Source organism: Protomyctophum bolini, assembly GCF_963924005.1.
Source record: "Protomyctophum bolini genome assembly, chromosome: 20".
Lineage (NCBI taxonomy): Eukaryota > Metazoa > Chordata > Actinopteri > Myctophiformes > Myctophidae > Protomyctophum > Protomyctophum bolini.
The window spans coordinates 19,256,803-19,279,951 of NC_137881.1; the positions used below are offsets into that span (position 1 = coordinate 19,256,803).

A 23,149-nucleotide genomic window follows, 5' to 3' on the forward strand; every position below is an offset into this window, starting at 1 on the left:
TCCATATAGCATATCTGTGATATTGACTGTAATTTTACTATTCCCCTGAGGAACATCATAACCGTCCCTCATTCCAAGAGCGAAAGTGTTTTTAGTTCATATTATGCCCCCAGACTCTGCAACTGCCTCCCAGTAGATTATGATACCATAAGAAAGCTATAACATGCTGTTGAACTTTGTTATAGAATCAATGGAAACCAAGGCACCCCAACTTTGATGCATTTCCGGTATTGTGTCACGTCACATGGCTTTAGGAGACCAGAAGCAGGCGTGACGCGTGAGTCCATTTCAATTTCAAATGGAGAAGTGACTATAACCACAGATTATGACCGATTCCTTTGCCACATACTGTAGTCACTGAAGTAAATATTGGACCCATTCATCAGGGGTCATCAATAGGTCTGTACACAGGCAAATGTGTCTTGGCAAAGACTTGTCTGTGTCTATTTCTATATTTTGTTTGTTTTACACACTTATTTTGATCATAACAATTACTGAGTCTCCAGGGTTTCTTTAGAATATACAGTATATGACACTGATTTACTACAACACTATGGCATTATTATAAGAGTCCAACTAGTAGCCTACTCGTGATTCTCAAATGTTTTATTTGCAAAGACCCACTTAAGTGTTTGAAACTGTCCAGGTGCAGGACAAAGAATGCCCCCTGCTGTTTATTGTTGATCACTTTCTGGCCTTGACAGCCCGTACAACCAAACAGAAAAGTCCTATATCTGATTGCATTAAATGACATTAAACAAAGTTAAACTCACTTTACTCTATTGTAAGATGAGGTTCGTGTGAAGGTTGTGTGAACTTGGGTCATTCAGTTCAGAAATACTTCTACACACACACACACACACACACACACACACACACACACACACACACACACACACACACACACACACACACACACACACACACACACACACACACACACACACACACACACACATTCTCTACTTGTCTCCGTATCCTTGTTTCATCCTCATCAGTGGTGGAAAAAGTACTGAAATGTTTTAATTAGGTAAAAGTATTACCGGTAAATAAATTATGCAATACTAAATGCAATACTAAAAAATATAAATTCTCTGTTACAAGGAAAAGTTTGTAATTCAACTATTTAAGTACAAAAGTATTGACATTGGCATGTACTTAATGTGCCAAAAGTAAAAAATAATCATTATGCAGAATATTATGTTGCATATTTCAAGTAAAATAGCCGATATATAAGCTGTGTGTGTGTGTGTGTGTGTGTGTGTGTGTGTGTGTGTGTGTGTGTGTGTGTGTGTGTGTGTGTGTGTGTGTGTGTGTGTGTGTGTGTGTGTGTGTGTGTGTGCGTGCGTGTGTGCGTGCGTGCGTGCGTGCGTGCGTGCAAGTGTGTATGTCTGTGCACTTGTTGTGCATATACATATGCGCATGCATGCTCATCACCACACCCACATGCTGGGATAACAAAGTGTACATAAGACACACTTTACATTTGTCCTCTTCAACACTTCAACACAGGAAGGCAGACGACACAGATCATTCTACTGAAGGTTTGAGATGTTACGGATATGTTTATTGATAAAACTTTGACAGCTGTAATCAAAAACCAGTGGTTCCAACTTCCTTGAGGGGGATCCAGGTGGTCCCCAGCTAAATTTAGAGTTGGTACCCAATTGGACCGCTGCTGCTCTGCATTTCTTAAGTTAATTTACAAGAAGTCTACGCAACTAGAGAATGTAGAAGAATTAGTATTTTTGATCAACGTTTGCCTGCTATCTCTCCTAATGGTACATCAAGACCACTGCGCTAATCTGTCTCGCTCTCTCTCTCTCTTTCTGCAGAAGGCAATCAATCATCATCATCATGAGGCTGCTACTGCTTTGTGCTGTGATTGCTCTGGCGAAGGGTTTGTGGGTGTTTGTCCAAGATTTGCTGACTGCATAAATGATTGCGTGTGTGGTTATTTTATTTTCCTATTTAAACTGGCTTATATTACCACCATGTTTATATTTTGATATACTTTTTCTTTCATTTTCTTTCAAGGCTCTTCTTGCCCAGAAGGATGGTCTCAGCTCCATACTGCCTGCTACAAATATATTCCAGAAAAACTGACCTGGGCTACGGCAGAGGTACAGCAACTGACAAGTTGGTTGAAGTACAGAGCAGATATTTGGCTTTGTGTATGTACGTTTATGTAGGCTTGTGTACAGTAACAGTATAGTAGGCCTACTGTGACTGACTGTTAATGCCTTTCTCTTCACTTTCCGTAGAAAGTCTGTTTGGGCCAGTGTTCAAACCTGGCGTCTGTGATGAACAGCGCAGAGGACCTGTTCATTCGAAAACTGATCAAATCTAAAAGTGGCACAAATGGCGTGACATGGATCGGAGCCCATGACAGTGCACTAGTATGTAAAGTAAAAGCCTACATATTGTGTGGTGCTTTATTAATCCTGTCTGTCTTGCTTTGTGGGAATGAACATGCTATACGGTTTTCCTTTAGTTCTCTTTAAAAGTAGCCAATATGGCATCACAATCGTTTTAACCATATTGGCTATTCAAATATAGCAGATCTACAAGCTCCACAGCGCCACGCTACGAGCTATTATTTTGCTATTATTTTCTTTTTTTTACACAAATCTTCTCTTTTGGCGGTCCCTGGCATGACCTTTTGACATGGAGCTCGGTGGCTCCATGTCTCCAAATCTATTTGGGATTTTTTTTTATTGTTATTAATTATTTGAAAACTTCAGTTACTATTTACTTATATTTATTATTACAAAACATACATTAAAGATGGAGTGCCAAGTTTCCACCCTAAAACATGATCATCAGGTATTATTATTATTATATAAAAAAAGGTACAGTATTTGTAAAAATGTCGTTTTTATGTGGACAAGGCCACCAGTTCATTAAGTATGCCTGGTTTGCCTGGTGGGTGGTGATGGGTGGTGATCCAACTGAACTGAAGCTTCACCCACAGCTGTGATTGAATGAAAAAGGGGGAGGGTTTAGGGGAGGGGATGATATGGTGATGTCACTATATCACAGTTTGCACATTTTGATACCAATAGGCTACTTTTGTACTTTTACTCAGTCCATTTTGAATTCTAGACAGTATAGGCCTATTTCAAAATTGATGTATTGATACTTTTACTTAAAAAAATTACTTATTTTCTACCACTTACACACACCTTATGTAGCCTTGTTTTCTTTTTTAAATATATATTTTATCCCACGATTTTGTAACCCATTTTTCACCCCTGTGTCAATCATCTAATCATGTGATCCTGGGCTCTACACACCCTCCACCAACCTAGTCCCCCATATATGGGGGACATGGGGAGAGCAACGGACTTGAACTCATGCTTCCTTCATGCCTGAGTGTCCAAGTTGCTCCTTTACACCTGACAGGGGGGAGTTTCCCTGGTTGGACGTAGCGCGTGGAAGGAACACGTTATTCCAACCAGTTCCTTTCCCCTCCATCAGGCTCCTTGTTTTTTTGGTTGTTGCTTTTGTCGTATTCCTATAGCCAAAAATGTGATCGTTTCCGGTAGGAGACTCAATTGACCTGCATTATGGTAATTATATTCTATTCTATTCCACTCTGTCATCCTCTAGGCAGGCTTATGGCTCTGGAGTGACGGTCAGAAGATGACCTATAAGCACTTTGCCACAACTAAGGGTAAAAAACTAAACTGTGCTCGAACAAACTTTAAAGGTAAGTCACAACACAAAGTTCAATACGAAAACAAGTCACAACTAAGAGATCATGTTATGTGTCCCGGTAGCCATTTTAATGTACTATGTATTTCTATCAGTTTAATGTACAACTTGTCTTTCCATCATTTCAGGTCAATTAAAATGGGAAGGCTGGAACTGTCAAACAGCACTTCCATCTGTGTGTAAACAAAAACTAATATGAAACACTTCTACTAAGACACACGCGGCGAAAGGCACGCACACACACAAACACAGGAATGAATTCATGCTTCACACAACAGATATCAGTTAACAGAATACAATGTCAAACATGGCAGATTAAAGATATGTGGTGCACGTGGTTGAAATGTATCATTTTCAAATAACTTGTTTCAATGTCTTACGGCTACTTCAATGAAAGAAAATATAAACATTTCAGTGTCTGTGTGGTTCAGTGTGTGTTGTAATTTGTACTGAAGGTTTCAGCTCTAACATGCATAGAAGAATATAACATTGATATGACTATAAACCTATAGCGCCCCAATTCTGGAGCGAACATTTGGTGCAAAACAGCACTTTACACTCTTGTCTTTTTGTCCAAATGTTTGCTCAGAATATAGGGACTCAGGGATTCACATTGTCATTTTCAGTTTATTTCATAATTTAGATTACATATGGTCTATGTTTTCATAAAGGAAATGCATGTATTTTATTCAGTTCCAAATATTCCAAATCATTAATTTTCAAAAAGAAGCAATAAAAAAAAGAAAAAGACAATACAAAGTAACCCTGTCTAATTCACTGTTTAAGGAACCATGGAATTAATCAATGTCTATGTCTAGTATGGACGTTATAAGCTGGAGAAGCAGGGACAACACCCACACCCCCATCGGCCATAAACGTGAATAACCAGAGGGGGGTGGGGGGGGGGGTTGTGTATCAAAAGCAGACGTATGCCCCCCCATCCAACCCTGGACGTCCTGGCAGCCTACACCCTCAAATGCATGACCATTATTGTTTGCGATGATGATGATGATGATGATGATGATGAAGATAGTGTAAATAGATCAGACATCTGAACAGCATAATGTTTATGATGATCCCGAGGGTAAAGAAGTGGCGTGACAATTAGTTTAGTAAATTTGTTGAGGTTCTTAAACACACTACTGGAGGTGATGTTTGCATAACGATATCCATTTAGACCTGAGGCCGATTCTACAACAATGTCTACCAAATCCAAACAGTTTTCTGAAAAACGTATGTCGCTATATCAGTAGTGGTTCTCAAATGTTTTCATGTCAAGGACCCCCCAAAAATGTTCGCTTTAAACATTTTATATATTCAATTAATATTACTGATTGTTCTGTAAGTCTGAGAGTGTTCAAATGGAACCACATGTACCCTTATGGGTCCATTTGGTTAAATCTTTACACTCAGAGTTAAGGGGGTCCTTGCAAATAAGACATTTGAGAACCACTAGTAGTTGGACTGCTAATATACCATAGTGTTGTAGTAAATCAGTGTCATATTCTAAAGAAAACCTGGAGACTCTGTATTTGTTTGTTATGATCAAAATAAGAACATCACTGACACAACACAGCTTTCTTAAGTAGACTGCTTTATTCCTCTCAGTTTAGGGAATAATTCACAATAATATTACTTTACACAGGAGAGGCGATAGCTCTCCACTGTCCGGACAGAGGCTCTCTCTTGAGTGTTTGTGGAGATGACTGATTTAACCTGTTGTGCCTTGATCAAGTCCATGCACAACAGGTGCGCAGCCATGAGTCTAGAACTGGACCCATGAGTCCAGTTCTAGTTTGACTCAGGCCAGGTGTGACTGCTTAAATCAGTCATCCTCCATCTCACAGTACTATTTTTATACTCTGTATATCTGCACACAGAGCACCTGGTTGCTTCCTTGCCTCTATCATGATGTTATAGCTTTCTTGTAAATGTATGGTATCTTAATCTACTGGGAGGTAGTTGCAGAGTCTGGGGGCATAATATGAACTAAAAACACGTTTGCTCTTGGAATGAGGGACAGTTTTATGATGATTTATATGATGTTCCTCTGGGGAATATGAGTACAGTTTCAGTCAATATTATCACAGTCATGCTTCGCTTCGGGGACATTTAACATAGTCAAAAGGCTAGACATAAACACACACCTGAAGAGTGAGGTGATGGGCTTCAGGGTATAGAATGTGTGTATTGATTAAATTAACTTTAAACATTACCAAACCTCACATCATTAGTGTGTGTGTGTGTGTGTGTGTGTGTGTGTGTGTGTGTGTGTGTGTGTGTGTGTGTGTGTGTGTGTGACAGTGTCGGTGTGTCTGTGTCTGTCCGTGTGTGTGTGTGTGTGTGTGCGCGTGTGCATGCTTGCGTGCGTGTGTGTGCAAAGCATGTATGTATGTTCCACACCCACATGCTGGTTGGAATAGAAACTGTATAAGTGTTATTTTTTGTCTTCTTCAACACTTCAACGCAGGAAGACAACACAGATCATTCTACTGAAGGTTTGAGATACACTTCTCCCTCTCCTCTCCTCTCCTCTCCTCTCCTCTCCTCTCCTCTCCTCTCCTGAAGTGGTTAATGTATGTTTTATTGTTTTGTAATAATAATAAATCTACAAAGCAACTAGTAACTAGTAACTACATTTTCAAAGAGTACAAAGAGTACAATAAAAGTACAATATTTGCAACTGAGATATAAAACTACAGAAAACTATAAATAGCTCAGAAGTTTACTTAAGTACAGTACTTGAGTAGTACATGTACATTACTTTCTACTACTGATCTTCAGAAGTATCTCTCTAACCATATCTCTCTCTTTCTGCTGAAGGCGATCATCATCTTCGCCACCATGAGGATGCTACTTCTCTGCGCTGTGATGGCTTTGATTGGAGCCGCATCAGGTGTGTGTGTGTGTGTGTGTGTGTGTGTGTGTGTGTGTGTGTGTGTGTGTGTGTGTGTGTGTGTGTGTGTGTGTGTGCGCGCGCACGCGTCCAGTTAAAGCTTCCCAGATTAAAGCGAATCATTGGTTTTGCACAAAAAAAATTACTTATTGTTATGTTCTGTTAATAATTATTCCTTTTCTCATGTACTTTCTCAATTTGCCTAAATAAGACTATATTATACTTTGGTCATACAGACCAGTGCTTCTCAACCTGTGGGTCACATGATTTTGAGGGGGTCCCCATGATGACATTGACGTGACAAGAATGACTACATCAATCAACAAACTATAAATACTGGTCAAACAACAGAACAAAAATTGTCAAATAATATAAAAAATTTGCTTGTAGAGCTGCTATTTTCACAATATTTATTTGTGGAACCTTGTCAAACTAAACGTAATGCCTCAACTCCTACAATTGCAAGTTCCTGTCAGGGTGGGGTGGGGGCACCCCAGTTCAAATATGAGAATGAGAACCACTGGTGTAGACCGTAGACACAAGACTGATGCGTAGCCTACTGTGGCCACCTATACAGAACGGATAACATGTCCCAGCATCAAACATCATCAACATTTCAATCAAACATAGATTGATACAGTACACAGGACGACTTCACCCATCTTCTTATAATTGGTCCTAATACGGTACAAATGTTTGTAAACTGGGTGCTTTTCTGAAAAAACGTTCTTCCTCTGTTCAAATAATGCATGCATGCCATGCCTTTTGGTGTGACTGAATACTGTTATTGTATATTACTGTTTATACAATTACTATTTATGACGTGCTCCATAGTGGTTGTGAGTTAAATGAATAAATGATGATGATGATGGATTTCTTGCCAGCAAGATGTCCACGTAATTGGGTGAAGTTTGATGGCCGTTGCTTCACATACGTTGGACTAAAGAAGTCTTGGGGTAACGCAGAGGTAAAATACATTGGATCATATAGGATTGGCCTCTTGCCAAACGATTAAAGTCGTTCCCAACCTGTGGGCCATGAGAACATTTCAAGTGGGCACCGAAATAATTGGCAAAACACTAAGATTGTATTAATAGTATAACCTTAACATATATGCCTATACATTTTCTTTTAAAGAAAATGTCATGGTATATTTCTTTAAAATCCTGATAAATAAGAACATTAAGTTTTCATTGGTTCAATTGATACAAGCCTGAACACAATCAACTGATTGATTTTTTTATGAATAAAAGGCAATTTATTTTGTCCAATCTGTGTGGTAGAGTATGTAAATACAATATAACTTATATAAACTGTATAGTGGTGCAGTATGTTAATAAAATAACTTATACAAGTGGGGTGGTTGTATTTGGTCCCTCCCTGCTCTTCTATTGAGACATTTATTTAGATCGTGTCAAAGGTCATGTCCCACCTAGACACGGGATCTGACCCTGATGGTCAAGATTTAATTTTAAATTTAAATCCGGGGTAGAACCACAGAAGAGGAACGTTTTAGAGGTGTTCAACATGGGCAGGATACAGAAATGATTTGGAACCTGTATCCATCTAGCTCGCTATTGATCCATTGATTAATTCTTTTACTGAATGATTATTTCCTCTCTTGTCTAAGTTGTCTTCACATGTGTTTTTCTTTTTTGCAGAGGATCTGTTTGGGCCTGGGTGGGAACCTAGCATCTGTACAGACCCATGGTGATTCAGTGTTCATTCAAAAACTGATAAAAACCAAGAGTGGCAAAGACCTGCATTCATGGATTGGGGGCTACGATTCAGCAGGGGTATATTGACCACATGCAGACACTTTCTGATGTAACCGTCTCTTGCACTACACGCACACACACGCACACACACACACACACACACACACACACACACACACACACACACACACACACACACACACACACACACACACACACACACACACACACACACACACACACACACACACACCTACTAGGCCTACTACTGGTACATGATTATTTATGACAGTGAACTAGCCTACTAGGACACTTTTGTAGGGCACATTAGGAAGGACTCCACTAGGACACAGTGGGCTCTATATAACATTTTGTTTTCAAGGTCCCCAATAACTCTGAAAGTGCACAAATGGAACCAAATTGACCCGGAATGTAAAGGTCCTTTACGGCTATAGCTCTTTATGTGCTTCTGTAATGTTATTGTCCGCTCATTTGTATGTCCATGGCAAAAATAGAATTTTCACAGAAATGTCAAAGTGAAATCTACTATCTTCAGTCTTCACTAGTTTGGGTCCCGGGCAAATATCTAATCTCTCTTTTGGGTCTCTAGCTAAAACATTCGGGAACCACTGCACTATTAAATTGTACCCCCCCTTCCCCACCTCCCTCCCATCCAGGAGGGCATATGGCTGTGGAGTGATGGAACCCCAATGAACTATGCAGAATGGCCCCCAAAACAGCCTGACAACTGGAGAGGAAATGAAAACTGTCTAGCAATCAACTGGACACGTAAGTTACAACACACATGTTATCATCATGCATTTATTTATTTAGATGTCATTACTTAATGTGGTGTCCTAATCTGTGGACATATGTCATTACAGGCACACGGAATATATATATATATTTTGTGGTTAAGTGGTTAAAAATCTCAATTCTGTTATAGTCAGCTTTGATGGCCTTATTCTTGTTTGAGAAGAGCCTGCACTCCAGCTACTGTATATGGAAAATAACATTTTTTTTAATATGTTTATTCTTGAGGGACAGGCTCGACAGCGCATCATATCACCACACATACCGAGTACAATGCTGTGTAAATACACCAGATTTAGAAAGAATGCTAATTTCCATTCGTAGTCCCCATACAGAAAACAAAATGTTTTTGTTGCAAAGTCATTCTTCAGGTCAATAATAACAACCTGAAGAATATCCCTAGAGGATCAAACCTTGTCATGCTTTGCATATAAAGTAGTTATTGTTTTCCATGTAGCTGGATCGAGTGCAAGCACTACTTTTCTCAATGTTAGTCTTATTTGGCTTGAGGTCTCATAGTACTGTATATAAAACAGACCTGTGAGAAGTTTCTAATGCATTATCTTTCTTTTCTACGTTTCAGGACGCAGGATTTGGGGGGACCTGGGATGCTGGTATAAACTCCCATTCGTCTGTACAAGAAAAGCCTTGTAGTCGACGTGGATGCACCAACACACACACACACACACACACACACACGCACGCGCAAGCATACATACCATACCATTATCTACAGTATTTATCCCCTTTATTCTTTGTTTGGTGAGAAGCCTACTTGTTGTACAGTATTTCACACAAGTAGGCTACTCAAATTTAATAAAACTTAATAAATCCTATTTTGGTGAACTGAAAGAGCTCTAGCACTGTGCACTAAACACTCAAACACCAACTTTACTGTATACACTTGATGCAGATCTAATATGTAGGCCATCACATCCAAGATGGCGCCGGTATCTTCAGCCTTGCACGCCCTATTGCAACATTGTTTAAGGAATGCAGAGACAGTTAACATTAACAGGAGAAGGAAAGGCTTGTGTTGACAGGGGTGGAGCATGTGATTTGATTTCCTTCTTGTAATGGCATGTCTTGACATTCCATAAAAAATACAAAAATAAATAACAATATTTAATGAAACAAGCTGGTCTGTTTGTTTGGCCAACAAGGGCTGTGTTGTAGTAGGTTTAATGTACATGACATTTGAAATAATAATTCTATTTAATAGATTAAAAGGTACAGTAAATATATATATATATATATATATAGCACCTGACGAAGCCTACACGGCGAAACACGTGGTGTGAGTCCTATCCTCGAGCATCTCTGGAGTGTGCGGTCCCTTCCTTCTTTAACCCATTCTGGGCGGGAACCCCTATTGGTATCTGACCCCCTCAGGCCGGGCACCCATATTTGGGTTCTGTACAGTATGTACAGTATTCAAAAATGTAAATTTTTTGATGCTGCTATATAAATATTTGAAGTTTTTCAGAAACCTTAGGTCAGGATTTAGAGGCGTTTTATATCTCGCCTACCAGCACCTCCCCCACTTGGATGTGCACGAAAGCTACCTAGTTATAGCCTAGGTAGGTACAAAAAACAGCAAAAAACTGCTTATGATGGTTGCTGGTTTTAGCTGGTCTTAGGCTGGATTCTTCTGGTCTTTGCTGGTGAGCCAGCTGTCTGGCTGGATTCATTATAATCAATCTCCTTATAACACTGTATAATTATAGTTATAAGAACTCATACATATTCGTAATGGTTTATAACAATAATAAGCTGAAAAATACAGTAGGCTATAGACCAGCATAAGCTGGACCAGCAGCCAATTCTTGCTGGTCTTAGCTGGTGACCATGCAGCTTAGAGTGTGTTTTGGGCACCTTTTTGCTGATGGTCTTAGCTGATGACCAGCTCTAGGTTTTGCTGGTCTATGCTGCAGCTAAATATAGCTGAAATATATGATGGTTTTGATGGTCAGCAGCCGGTATAGGTTTTTACTGGTCTATGCAATAGATTTGGTGCCTACCCGGGAACCAAACTTAATATTAATTAACCGATTAAGCCCTATTTAATTATGATAGCCTACTGTAGGTAGGTGAACCAACACATAGGTGAACACGGACAATGGACATTGCTGTTCCTTGGAGTGGTTGCACCACTCAAAAACGATGAAGTCTGCAAAGATACCTCTTGTAAAATAGCTATAAATATTTTGGTACCATTATTTTATAACAATTTTGTTAGAAATAATGTTCTCTTGACAAGAGTTCACAATTTATCTATACTGTTTTAATCATCAGTGATGATTATTTTATGTACCGGACACTATATAATGACGTGTGCTTTATGTGTTATGGGTTATGTTCAATCAGGCGATTTTTGGCTCTCCCAGCAGGGGGTTATACAGGTGGTATAATAATAGCCTAGAATATCTGTGAGAACTCAATGGCTAAGTTGCTGTCTGCCATTGATGTGTGAATGAATGGGTGGATTTAGTGCAGCTAGATCACGAATGTACCATTTATTATGGTGAAAGAAATGCAAATGCCACTCCTTTCCATGCCATATATACCGGAAGGTAGCATTCAGGAGAATTGCTTTTTCTCCGAATGCTCCTAAACTTGACCGCAGCATTTACAAAAAACAGATGCAGAGTTTACAAAAAACAATAACGTGCATCTCTCTGTGCATACTTTACTGTGCACGGCGATGCACGTGTGTTCTCACCACACCCACAATATGGTGACATAACATGTGTGTGTGTACCATAGACTGTGTACATACAAGCTTCTGTTTGAATTCTTCAACACTGTTTGTCTTCTTCAAGGAAGGAAGGAAGACAACACAGATCATTCTACTGAAGGTTTGAGATACATTTCTCCTCCTCTCCTCTCTATAACCTTTCACCCTTTCTCTTTCTACTGAAGGCAATCATCTTCATCATCGCAATGAGGCTGCTGCTTCTCTGCGCTGTGATGACTCTGACTGGAGCCGCGTCAGGTGTGTGTGTGTGTGTGTGTGTGTGTGTGTGTGTGTGCGCGCGTGCATGTGCGCGTGCATGTGTGTGTGTTTAGCACCCTGAGCTGGAGTCGAACCCCGATTTCCAACTCAGTAGACAAGGCAAGCAACAGGCTTGAGAGCTATTCAAACTAGCTATATATTTAATTAATTTTTTTTTTTTTTTACCTCAGCATTATGTCCAAGAAGATGTGCATATGGATGGACTTACTTCTCTGGTCGCTGTTACCTGTATGTCCGAGCAAAAATGGACTGGGGTTCCGCAGAGGTAATCAGAACGAACAACAATGGTTGAAACGCAAAGCAGATTACTTTCATACAACTTCTACTTTCCAGTAGGTGGAAAATAACTAAGTAACACTGTAGTTACAGTAAGTAAAATGTATTATTACAAAACACACATTAAACACTTCATTTAGGCAATTCTAAAATTCTACAAGCTCACACAATGCGAGGCGACGCATTGTTATATGCATACATTCTGCATAATGACTTTTGGTACTTTAAGTACAGTACATTTTGATGCCAATACTTGTGTCCTTTTACTCAAGTACATTTTGAATTCTGGACTTGTACTTGAGTATTTTCTATATTGAGTACTTCTGGTACTTTCCACCACTGCCATGTACACTAGTCTAGTGTACATCTAGTGTATAGTATATGATTATTGCTTCTGCCGTCTTCTCTTTTCGTCTTAATGTAGAACAACTGTTTGAGCCACTATGCAAACCTGGCTTCAGTGACCAGCAGAGCAGAGGACATATTCATTCATTACTTGATCAAATCACAGTATGGGGAAGGTTCCGCGTGGATTGGTGGCACTGACAGTATAAAGGTGCAGTATTGTTACCCTACAGCAGGGGTAGGGAAGGAGACAATGGTGTAGGGTTCATTTGTACTTCTAGGCCTATAATCAACAAACTATACTCTAAAAAGAATTGGCCAAATTGTCAAATAATATAAGAAAATAGGCAACATTTTTGAAAATCTACAAGCTCACTCAATCCACACTGTCATCCTCTAGGATGGCATATGGTTATGGAGCGATGGTAAGAGGATGTCCTATACCAACTGGGCCAAACACGAACCCAACAACCGGGGTGGAAAACAAGACTGTCTGCGCGCAAACTGGCTAAGTATGACACACACAACACCCTGAATTAACCAGAAGCAAAGATTTGAGTTAAAAACGTTCGCTCTGAAATAATATATATTCATAGATTTGTGCCACATTTTCACGATTCGAAAAAAATAGCAGATCTACAAGCTCCTAGCGTGGCACTCGGTGCCGCGCTATGAGCTTGTAGATCTGCTATTTTTCAATAGCTAAAGTATAACATAATGCTTAAAACACCAAAAGATGTTCCCGCCCAGAATGGATTAATACAAAAACAAAAACCTATAATAACATGCCGGTAAAGATGTGATGTACAGTCTGGAAGCCTTTTTTTAATGTAAGACCTTGTCTGACTATCATTTCAGGTCATATCCAATGGGATGACTTTGCGTGCTCAGGGAAACTTTCGTCCATCTGTGCTAAAAGCAGCTGAGGCCCTTCCACTAACGCGCGCACACACGTCGTGGACCAACTTTTATGGGTCACAAGTAAATACCCCTTTATTTTTTGTATCCTCCATTTTGCGTTTAAAAATATAGATTTTCTGCCCTACAACTGCAGAGATATACTGTATGTCAAAAGTGTATGGAAGCCAATGGTATAAAGTCATAAACTCAACTTGTTGCTGCATCACACTATAATGCATTATGACAGTGATTATAATGCATGATCTATAATGTATAACAAATATGACATCCTTGCAAATAAAATGTCTGTGAGTGTCTAACAATGATGAAGTTGTATGATACTTGACATCATAAGTCATCAAGACGCTTAGGAACTCTTGTGTCTTATATCTGCTATTTTCTGTAACCGCCAGTGCTGTAATAAAGTACTGTACACTTTTGAGGAATTCTTACATTAACAGGCAACAGGGTAATTTCTACATTGTGGTATAAGTTTGGTATCAGGAACGGTCACCCCTAAAGCGTTATTCATAGTCTGGATTTTCGGTGGTTAGGTGACCACCGAACTACAACATGACGTCACGAGCCGCGGTGAAGAGCAAGCCACCGCCACCGCCCCAGCCCTTCCCTCTGTTTTTACTCACCACCGCTCAACGTTATTTCAGCTCCGGTGGTCAGCTCACCACCGGAGCGGTGGTCACCTCACCACTGAAAATCCAGAATATGAATGAGCCTTAAACCATCACCTCATGCCGACCACTCGGTCCGACGGTTCTTGTATTCTTAATTTTGTTTTACTGAGAATAAGGTTAGAAATAAGTTTAGGGTTAGGCATAGTTTTGCTGGTGTTAAGTTTAGGTATAGACTTAGGTTTAGGCATAGTTTTATTGAGGTTAAGGTTAGGAATAAGGTTAGGTTTAACCGTTTAAGCATAATTTACTTAGGTTACTTTAGGAATACCAGGCCGTGCAGTATCGCTGGCTGTACGCCCGGGGAGAGTTGGTAATGGGGCGAGTCGTTTGGTATTCATTAGTTTTACTTTGCGTACTTCATCCACCACAACTAATAACAATGATTAATGATGTGTAAAGAGAACACGTCACATGCACCATAACTTGAATGGCCTACAGGATGTTCCGGAGGGTAAATAAGTGTAAATAAAGTCTATTGTGTAAACGCGGTATACAGCCCCATGGCATGAACACACACTATAGGACATAAGGGGTGGTGTGGTTGGATGAGACTCACTCAACCTCTTCAGACTCCACCTTAGCCCGTAGCACTTGCCGTTTATTATCAGTGGCGTGCACAGACATTTAGAGGGGCAAGTGCTCAAGTGAAAAAATTGTTCTAGGTTTACCTGCTATGATCCTAGATTACTATCTCTATGCATTTAATGTATTACCGTGTGTTTACCTTGCTTAGGCCTACTGTGAATTGCCCTGGATTAAGAGTGTCTGCTGCATGTCTATAAATGAATTATACATTGTGTGTCTCACTGTCTCCCAGTTACTGCCTGCACACCACAGAGTAGGCCTATACAAAACACTGATGTTGGCCTACAAAGGCAACAAAGGTATGGCACCCCGTATCTTCAAGGTGGACTAATCCAACCCTATACAACCCCTCCCGCTGTGATGTTCCTTTTTACAGACACCAAGTTTAAAATAAGAATTAGAACACACAGAATATCAATACGAAGCAATTGAAAAACACGTTATTTCAATGGTAGTGGATGGAGAGAGAGGATTTTTGTCCAACCATGAAACTGCAAGCAAGGTGCGAAGAGGGGCACAACCGCATGGGCGGGACTTGACAAAGGGTGAATTAGCGCCCTGGGCCACACATCCCACGAGGCCGCCCTTCCCCGACTTGCGCGCAATTTTCTTGCACAAAACGAAACCAGCAATGATGTCCATACCGTATATCCATACATTATTAGGCTATCTTAATCAATAAGTCCAGCTCCTCAAACGAAAAAGCCGTGGTACCGAGGCTATATGTTTGCGCCCCATCTTCTAACTGCCGCCCAAGGCCATTGCCTATGTGGCCTATATATACTGGCCGGCCCTGCTTCCCTGATATAATGCTATCATGTCATACTAAATACGTACAGTACGTGTCTTACACATTATGAAGAAGACTTTACATTCAGTAATTGGGTCTTATGATCAAAATAAGAACATTATAAATGGACGGTGTGACAGACAAGACCAAGTCTTTGGTACAGATATTGATGACCCCTGCATGTACAAGGACGCTGACGGAACCTTCCCTAAAATATCTCAATCAATCAATTACCGGTATGTGCTCTCTCTTTGGAAGCACATTATTTAGCGCCATCTTCTGGCGAAACCAAGAACAACAAGGGGAGTTGGAAAACGCATGCTCAAACCAAACCAAGTGGAAGTGTGCAGGGCGAGTGGCAATAAGGACCTCGTTTCAAAAAAGGAGAGAATGTCCATTTGTCCATAGATGTCTATGGAAAACGCCACAGCACGCCTCAGACATGGTTGTCTCCCCTCAGTCCCCTGGCAACAAAAACAATCCCAGCGCGACCATCCCCTTTTAATACTCTATGGACCATCCCTCCAGACAATATGGGCTGTAAACGGCTAGTGATTGGCGTAAAATGGTACTGCAAGACCCGCCTTGGACTCTATACTCTGTAAATCCATTGGGTGAAATCATAGGTCAATCACTGGACCCGGAAGACAGTGTGCGCTTTGTAAACTTGTGTCGCTGTTGTTTGATAGACATAAATAAAGTAAAAACATATCTGAGAACTGAATTGACCGATCATCTACCACGGGGATATATGGCATACACATAAGAGAAATACAGTAAGAAATACTGCGTGAGTAGCCTAATCCTGCAAATCTGCAAAACATGGACGTGATTGTGTGACAATTTGCAACTGATCTCTTCAACCGTACAATCCCGAAGACTAGATTACAGATCATAACGCTAATGAATAAATTGCATCGATTGCAAATTTGCAATTTATTGTTTTCATTTAGACAGACGGCATGAAAGCAGTGGTTTTGTTGATATTCCACCAACCCTTTGAACAGCAGGTGTCGTGGTTCTGCAGATTAATTTATTAACAGTAGGCTACATATAATTACAAATGAGTGTAAATTCAGTTTGAGGAATGGTTATGCCATTTCCGCTAAATAATGAATATATCAGTAATTTCTTTGTATATTCCAGTTATTTGTCGTATAGCCTATGCCTGTGCATTTTATTATTACCAAGCAAATAGAAATGTATTATTGATATGTTGTGCCATGCCAAAAAAACTAAAAGAAAACAATGAAATCGTTAATCGCAATTATTTGATTTATCACAATTGAATTAATTCGTCAACTTAAATGTGTAATGGTGACAGGCCTAGAGCTACGCTCACAGATGGCATCATGGGTATCTCTGAAGGAGCTGAGGGTCTCCTTGGTGGACTTCATGAAGACTCCTGGAGGCCTGCCAGGAGCCCTGAAGGAGGATGAGGAGGACTGGGAGGAGGCGCTACGAGGTAATTATGGCTGTGGTGAAATTTAGTTTCAGTCAGAGCCATAGAGTAAGACAGAGTTACGTCAACTCCGTTCACTTCATGGGGCCAGTCCAATGGCGGCTCTTCTACATAGACTTCTATTGGTGAATAGAAGTCTACTGGAAGTTTACGTAATGCATTGGAGTCTATAGGCTCGCACGAGTAAATGAACCATGTGACCGGAATAGAAGGGAGAAGAGTTTGGGACGTGTGGAGCGTTAATATGTATCCCACCGCAGTTCTAGGAAAGCCCTGCTGTGATTGGCCAGTAGTCGTTGTGATTGACAGTTCTCGTTTTTGCGACCAGTCATTAGTCCTACAACTACAACCTATCTCAAACCCTCACTCTAAACCTAACCTCCCACAGGGCAGCACACCTAACCCATGTCTAACCAATGACTAGTCTAAACTAAGTATGCACCCCCCTAAACCTAACCCGAACGGCCTAACCTCAGTAAAACTATGCCTTCCCGGGAGCCAATCAGACACATGCTATTATAGGGGGGGGGGGAGAGTCTGCTCTGGGCCATGGAATAAACCTTGTTTTGACCAAAAATGCCATCTTGGATAGGAGATACAGGCGATTGAAAGAAACAGATAGGCCCTTATATGAACATAGGTTGAAAAGTGGTCCTTAAACTCTGTAACCATTAAATGCTGTGCCGCCTCTGGCCGACTGAATTCCACCCCCCCCCCCTGTGGGACAAATAAAACTATGTACCGGTATCTATCTACAAGGCATAGGTCTGAAACAGCTGTCCGTGGGCCTGGTGGACTGCATGAATGAGGCAGAACGGCATACTTTGGACGACTACGTGGAAGTGGAAACGCGGGAGCAGAGCAGTGGATCGGAATGGGGAGGTGGCTCTGGGACAGAGGAGGACAGCCTGCATGGACACAAGCCAGGTCAAGACAATTTACCCATTCAAACCCTCTGTGTCAATTATTGTAACCACTTCAACCACTCAACCACCCTAGGCTCTCCAGCTCTTTACGATGGTGAACTGAAAATAAATGTTCTGGTCTGAATACCTTTTTTTTGTCAAGAGCTGAAGAGTGAGACTGAACAACTATTCCATAGCAAGGAATGTGGAGGATTTCTCCACAGTCACTTTCTTTTCTTTAATTTTTTTCTTTTTACATAAAAAAATATAATTTGCACCACCTTTCATCACTTTCACCTGGCATCCCTAATTCGGGCATGTCATTTACGGGCACTGGTAGAGTGTGGTAGAGTGGTAGAGTATGTTGATAAAATAAAATAAAATGTATTTCGTCTCCCTGTTCTTCTATTGAGACATTTAGATCGTGTCAAAGGTCATGTCTCACCTATAGACTCAGGATCTGACATAAATGTTTCCCTGATGGTCAAGATAAAATGTATTTCCTGAGCAAGCATGTATAGGCTCTATTAGCTCAATGTTAAAAGAATGTCAGCACTTGAGCAGGAAACTGGTTTCGAATCCAGGGTAGAAAAGGAAAGTTACATAGTGCTGCTCTAAGAGGTTATATTAATCTTCACAATTCACAGTCATCATCACCCAACATTACCTACTCATACATCACATAATAGACTAACCACAGAACCACCACTACTGTTTTTATTGACATTTTTGTATTATGAAAATTACATTAGATTATAACCAACTTCACATCTTTTTCTTAAACCATTAAAACCGGGAAAGGATCCATGTCATTCTAGATTTTGGTGTTTGCTATTCAAAAATGGCAGATATGCAAGCTCACAGCGTGTCACTTTGTGCCAAGCTTGTACTGTAGATCTGGTATTTTTGAACATTTTGGAAAGATCTCTTAAGTGTGAGAACTACTGATTTAGTCGACCTCAGGTCTTGAAACTGAAACACCTCTCTCTCTTTCTTTCTCTCTCTCTTATACATTTAGGTTCTGGACCCCAGTGTAAAGTAACAAAGAAGAAGAAGAAGAACCGTGAGAGGTCTTACCGATGCGTCCAGTGCGACAAGAGTTTCTTCACGTCGCAGCACCTGAAGCAGCACGGAGTCACGCACCAGGCCGAGAGACCCTACAGCTGCGAGGAGTGTGGCAAGAGCTTCGCCAGAGAGATCAGCGTGAGGCAACACCAGCTGACACACACCAGAGAGAAGCTGTACCAGTGCGACCAGTGCAGCAAGAAATGTGCCCGCAAACAAGAACTCGAGGTCCACCAGCTGAGCCACTCGGACGCGAGGCCGTACGCGTGCGACAGCTGCGAGAGGCGCTTCAAACATCCGTTGAAGCTGAAGGAGCACCTCCGGGTGCACACCGGGGAGAAACCCTACGAGTGCAAGCAGTGTGGCAAGCGCTTCTCTTTGGGTGAGAGCCTCAAGATCCACCGGCACACCCACACCGGGGAGAAACCCTTCCAATGCATGCTGTGCCCCAAGAGCTTTGGCGACAGGAGCAACCTGAGGACGCACCAGAGCGTGCACACGGGAGAGAAGCGTTTCAGCTGCAGCTTCTGCAAGAAAGAGTTCAGGCTCCTGCAGCACATGCGGAACCACAAGCTCGTCCACACAGGGGCCAAACCCAACCAGTGCGACGAGTGTGGGCGGACGTTCGCCGCGGCGAAGTCCTTGGAAAATCACAAGGCGAAGCATGATCAGCCGGCGATCGGCGAGAAGGAGACTCCGTATCCGTGTCGCGAGTGCGGGAAATACTTCAGTTCGCGTTCCGCACTGGACAAACACCAGGTCGTCCACTCGGGAGAGAAGCCGTACAAGTGCGACACCTGCGGGAACCGGTTCAACGACAAGAGCAACCTCACCAAACACGTGAGGATTCACACGGGGGAGAAGCCGTTCAAGTGCGAAGACTGCGGAAGAGCTTTCAGGCTTCGCCAACACCTGAGCGATCACAGGCGGACCCATAAGAAAGACAGCTTGTCACGTTCAGTCTCTAAAAGTGTGGAAGCTGAGGGGGAAAAAGCATAATAATTGCACAGCACACGCTGGCACGGTCATAACATTTTAGTTGACGAATATTTGTCATGCTGCAGGTCATGCGAGTCTGGGCATCTTACTGGTGATTTGTGAGGCCAGTGTCAGTCAAATGTGCGAAATGTCAAAGTAGAAGAAGAGACCCTGGGCAATCAGGAAGTGCACCCACTCTAGGCAGCAGTGGACCCGCGATGGAGTTGTTTTCGTCATGTAAAGAACAGGGAATTATAACCTTCCAAATACCAGATTCTGTCTCAGAAAAAGGAGTAATAAGCGTGCGTGCATGTCTGATCCGTATGTATAATATACAGTGCCCCTCAAAAATAATTACATATATATAATATATGTAATTATTTTTGAAGGGCGGTAGCCCTCATATACAGGTTTAATGTTTGTTTTTAGTTCAATGTCTGTTTTAAAAACACCATTGACAATGAAGGGAAAATTTACGTCATCTTGTCCCTAACAAACATTAAATGCCATTAACAATAAAGAGAATTTAATGTTTGTTTTGTCACCGTTTGTTTTGAGTTAGACTTTAATATATTAGCGCCCCTCACTTCACACGGGTGTGATTTTTAATATGATCATGGCAAAGATTCACAGAATGTCACTGCACTGAGACATGCAGCTGCTGTGCTGTATACTCCCACCTCTGCTCTATACATCTCAGACAACAGTCAGTGTTTTACCAGATTTTGCCGTTTCTGTTAAATAACCACCCTTTCCATGTCACGCACCCCCTAGAGGGTGTTCGTGCACCACAAGGAGTGCACGCGCCACAGTTTGGGAATCCCTGCCATAGTGTTTGTTCAGTAACAGGACTCGGAGTCTCCATGTCAGTAAAAATCATAAATATTTTTCTTATATATATATATATATATAAGTAAATAATAAATTAAATATATTTCCTTACCTTTTTTTTAAAGTAGTCACAGAATATCCATCTTGCGCATGATTTGGCCATTCGTCTCCTCGTTAGACCCCTGTAGACTGAGCGTCTTGTGGCCAGTTGTTGGTTGTGTATCATTTATGTTGTACTGTACATGTGGTGTTAAGGGCTTGTACAGTATTTCAAGTATTTGTATGGGCCTCGACCTGGAAGGTCAGTAGTGTAACTACTAATTTGGCCCGAAATGTTTGTCTCAGTCCAGCCCTGGCACCAGGTTGATGCTGTGCACATGGATGTGGTATGTCAAAATCATGTCCACAGGTAGCCCCGCAAGCAGAACCCGAATGTAGTAAAGTTTCTGATATTTTGTTTACTTTACTGCATTGGGTCCTGCTTCAAGTGGGGCTGTCGCCAGTTACGCACAAACAAATACAATGTAAACAAGCCATGAGACGGACTTCTGCGCTCTTTTACCATGGTTATTCATGTATTGACTTACGAATGTGCGAACTATAAGTACCTTACATACCATACCGACACATCTCCTGTGTCGCGGAAGCCGTTAAGTATTTTTAATCCATGATTGATTAAAAATGTCGCTTCTTCCTACCTTGTTTATTGACACCTCATTGTACCGCCTATCTGGCTAGCTAGTGGTGCTACAGCTATGACGGAGCAGATCAGAGGAAGGGACATAGCCCGCAAAGCCAACCGCACATCGAGAGGCGGTACAATAAACGGTAAATAAACAAGAAGAAATCAAAGCGACATTTTTAATCAAACATGGATTAAAAATACTTAACGGCTTCCGCGACACAGGAGATTTTATCAGAGGTATGTAAGGTACTTATAGTTCGCACATCCGTAAACAAACACAATAAAAAGCGTCCTAATTCCGCGCCGATGGACTAAACGATGAGTTTGTGTATATCCGCGTCCCAACAATCGCATTGAAAAATCTTAGCTTGACCAGGAACCCTACGGGTCAGCCCGGTTCGGTTCGGATTGGGCTGACCCAGGGGGTTCCGAGAGGGGCTAGTCCACAGGCATTCTCTGCTGATGCTGCGATCAACTTTAGGTTACGGGATTTAGCTTCCTCTGCCACTTTCAATTCAACCCTTTCCCTTGACCATGGCCAGACCCATCTCTTCGTGCGTTGCTCTGCCTCCTCTTGAGCCTTGCGGAGGATGGAGATTTTCCGGTGGAGCTCCATCTTCTCCATCACCTCAGCCGGAGTGTAGTTCTGATTATCCAGTGCTGCAGTGTGGCCCGCTCCTGTGTTAAGAGACTCAAGATGTGGACCAGCGACCTTCAGCTCTTCAGCCAGTCTGGGGGCCATGACCGACCCCGTCCGAGGACCTTACAACCGATCAGTAGTAGTGATGACGCCTTCGGAAATATAGGCCCCTTCCACTGATTTTGCTAGCCAATTACAATGTCAAGTCACCCCTGTGATCATGTGTAAGTAATTTGGGGATTTATCCCCAAAAGCATGTTTTGCAATAAACGTTACATTACATTACATGGAGTTCCATCTGGAGGTTATCCTTCAACTTCAAGGATCCGAATGTTCCCTCAGCAATGTGCATTTTTGCTCCATCTATGTCAACTGGGCCTTATCCACCCACACTATGCTTTTTTTCAATTCAGACAGGAATACATGATCCTCTTCTTTAAATGTGTCACCCTGCATAAGGGTGTATGTCTCAGCAACTGATTCCTTTTTTTTCAGTTATCGTTTCTTCGGGGGAAAACTCTTGAAGAGCATGGCTATCGTCAAGGTCTGGTCTACACACACTGCTCTCCAAACATTCTGCTGCCTTGATACCAATTACCAAAACGGACCCTGGTGTGCGCCTGTGCGGCACAGCGGCAGCTTCTCCCTGTCTCCCTGGCAACAGAAAGTGTCCAATCCCAGCGCGACCATCCCTCCAGACTATTATGGGCTGTAAACGGCTATAGTGATTGGCCTAATGTGGTACTGCAAGGCCCGCCTCGGACTCTATACTAAATCCATTGGGTGAAATCATAGGTCAATCACTGGACCCGGAAGACAGTGTGCGCTTTGTAAA

The 23,149-nt window shown here is 41.6% G+C and overlaps 1 protein-coding gene across 2 annotated transcripts; it reads left to right on the forward strand.

Moving 5' to 3' along the window:
• Nucleotides 1-16,404: 16,404 nt before the first annotated feature.
• On the forward strand, nt 16,405-20,620 carry LOC308335706 (uncharacterized protein). 2 transcript variants are annotated; one of them, XR_013966077.1, is made up of 5 exons: nt 16,405-16,538; nt 17,073-17,213; nt 17,970-18,137; nt 19,134-20,390; nt 20,432-20,620. XR_013966077.1 is itself a non-coding variant. In XM_080792871.1 (4 exons), exons 2-4 carry the CDS (start codon nt 17,093-17,095, stop codon nt 20,177-20,179), a joined length of 1,335 nt encoding a protein of 444 aa, XP_080648997.1. In that variant the 5' UTR covers nt 16,405-16,538; nt 17,073-17,092; the 3' UTR covers nt 20,180-20,620. The 2 variants fall into 2 exon arrangements, 1 of the variants encoding a protein (XP_080648997.1); XM_080792871.1 differs by having other exon boundaries at nt 19,134-20,620.
• The last annotated feature ends 2,529 nt before the right edge of the window (nt 20,621-23,149 follow it).